The following is a 2,367-nucleotide window of genomic DNA, read 5'->3' on the forward strand; positions in this document are numbered from 1 at the left end:
GTCACCAGAATCGGGCACAGGAGTTCCAGGGTGACTCACTGTACTGAGCAAGGATGCAGGTGGCTTCATCATCAGTCGCACCCACTGTATCTGAAGCACAGGTATAAGTCACTTGACTAATTACTTTTGAAAAGTTGCCATCATGACAATGTTTCTAATTAGAGAAGATTGTTATAATTGAGAAGAGCGAGGCTTTATTCATATTCTTATAGCAACTCAGGTTTGCCTTCATGAGTTGCTGTTTTCTCCTGTTGACTTCCTGGCACTCACACTGCTTTTCGTAAGGACACCTTCCAGTGCGGAATCGGAAACCTCGGATGTGTCCCTACATTTTGATACTGATCGTGAAGTACTTACGTAACTGGCACAGTGCTCCTGTTTTCCACCGTGTCTAACAGTTTTTAAGACCTTCTTTCTCATTCTTTTCTCATCTTTGATCTCCATGGAGATTTCATAAAGGTTACCTCCTGCAGTCTCCCAGGGGAGGAACTGATGTCGGCCAGGGAGCGGCGGCATCGTTAGTGAGCTCGCTGGTGGGGTTGGGGTTGAAGTCCAGGGCTGAGCACATCTGTCAGGTTGTAGGTGTCAGATCTGCAGTCTGAGGACCGTCATCAATACGTGAATGGGAAGATGACCTCACATGTTCCAAACCTGACAACTTTTAGGAAGAGCACTGCTTTGCTGGCTGCTGCTCACATAAATATTTAAAAAATGTGAAAACTTACTTTATGTCTGTCTTTGTTTACATGCCTAGCTATATTCTCTTAGGTGTGGTGACACACGCTTCCTATGCTCCCATTTAAACCTTCGTCCTGATTTTTTCAGTTCCTTCTAAGGACTTTGCTCCTGCACGTCAGTGCATCCTTTGGTGACTGGACTCGGCACTCCCAGCCGGGGCGCTCCAGGCCCCTCCGGTTGAGGAGCTCTGCCGAACCCCCTCCTGGTGCTCATGGCTGTCTGAGAGCTGGACACATTGTGTGTAGCATGGGCAAAGGTAGGCTCACAGTCATAAACAAACAAATAATACAATAATACACAATACCATAAGAATAAACTTTTGCGTATGCGCAACTGTAAACCTATTTTTGCCCACCCCTGCATATAGTGAGTGGGACTCAATAAATATCCTCTCATTATTGTCATTGCCATTTATATTCTGTCCCATCACTATTAGTGATGGGAATTCTTTTGTCATGTTGGACAGCTTTTTTATAGCTGTCTTCTTTTCTGCCTACTCGCCATAAATCCCATCTATGTTGTAATCATATCATGAGAGCTACCCCCAGTCCCACTTTGTAAACCTGCCCTGACAAGGTCATTACTGACCTGCCTGCTCAGGTTCCGCACAGTTCACGGGCTGCGCCATTTCCCTGAGTGCCTATTGTGTTCTCTCGTTATTTATGTGCCCAAACCTTATCTCGGAGATTGGCTCTCTCAGGGCACAGGTATTGGCTGGTATTTCTTTAATGGTCTTCTCGGTTCCTGGGAAAATGTGCCGTGCAGCTAGTTGTCATTTAGATACTTGCTGACTCGAAAACCCACACAAATCTCGGTGCTGGAGAGAAGCGGGGAGCTGAGCGTGTGGTGTGCGTGACTGCTCCCTCTTTCCCAGCCCGGGCCCTAAAGAATGTCTTCACTTGATAGTTTACTGCACAGAAACTGGGCTTTGTTTCCTTCTAGACACTATACTGGTAGACTAGAAATATTTATTTCAGTATAGTCTATGGTTTTATAATACACTGTTCTTTCTGTAATGGGCGTGCTCTGGGCAGTTTAGAAAGCTTAGATATTGTCTTAAGGTGTTCAGGTTCTTATTGAATTGAGCACATGCTATAATTTCTCTTACATGGTGACAGTCACTTAACATTCTAAGCCAGTGAGGTGCCAGGCACCATGCCAGGAGATGGAGATAGTAAGATGAATTCACCGGGAGCTCAGCCTCAAGGCGTTGCTTCCAGCAGAGGAAGCTGCTGGGGGTGACTAGCTACCAGGGCTGTGGAAGGTACAGGCTCCCCAAATGCCATTCAGCTTTGGAGGACGGAGGAGGCGTTTCAGGCGGGAGCAAAGGCATAGCGCCCTGAAAGCACTTGGTGTTTTAGGGGGTTGTTGCCCAGTGCCCCGGCATGAAGGCTGCGGGGAGGGATTAAGTGGAAATCGGCCAGTCATGTGGGCTCTGGTGTGAGCTATGGAAGTCCTGGGGCTTTTCTAACAAGGGATGAGTTGCTAGGTCTGTACACGTAGAACTTGACTGTGTTCTCCACGAGTTGACCCGGGACAGGGATGCTCTTTACTGGTGACTCAGCTTCTGGAAATAAACATTTATTTTATTTATTGTTGACATTACAGATGTCCCCCCCCACACACACA

General features: G+C 46.9%; 1 protein-coding gene across 2 annotated transcripts in view; it reads left to right on the plus strand.

The window, feature by feature from the left end:
- The first annotated feature begins 770 nt into the window (after window positions 1-770).
- DPY19L1 (dpy-19 like 1 (C. elegans)) overlaps window positions 771-2,367 on the plus strand; it is a 52,114-nt gene continuing 50,517 nt past the window's right edge. For both annotated transcript variants that reach the window (XM_015559707.1, XM_015559708.1), the window contains exon 1: window positions 771-994. In XM_015559707.1, coding sequence (XP_015415193.1) covers window positions 985-994 — 10 coding nt within the window. In that variant the 5' untranslated portion in view covers window positions 771-984. The remainder of the gene's footprint in view (window positions 995-2,367) is intronic.

This window comes from Myotis davidii, unplaced genomic scaffold, assembly GCF_000327345.1.
Source record: "Myotis davidii unplaced genomic scaffold, ASM32734v1 scaffold573, whole genome shotgun sequence".
In the NCBI taxonomy this organism is placed as follows: domain Eukaryota; kingdom Metazoa; phylum Chordata; class Mammalia; order Chiroptera; family Vespertilionidae; genus Myotis; species Myotis davidii.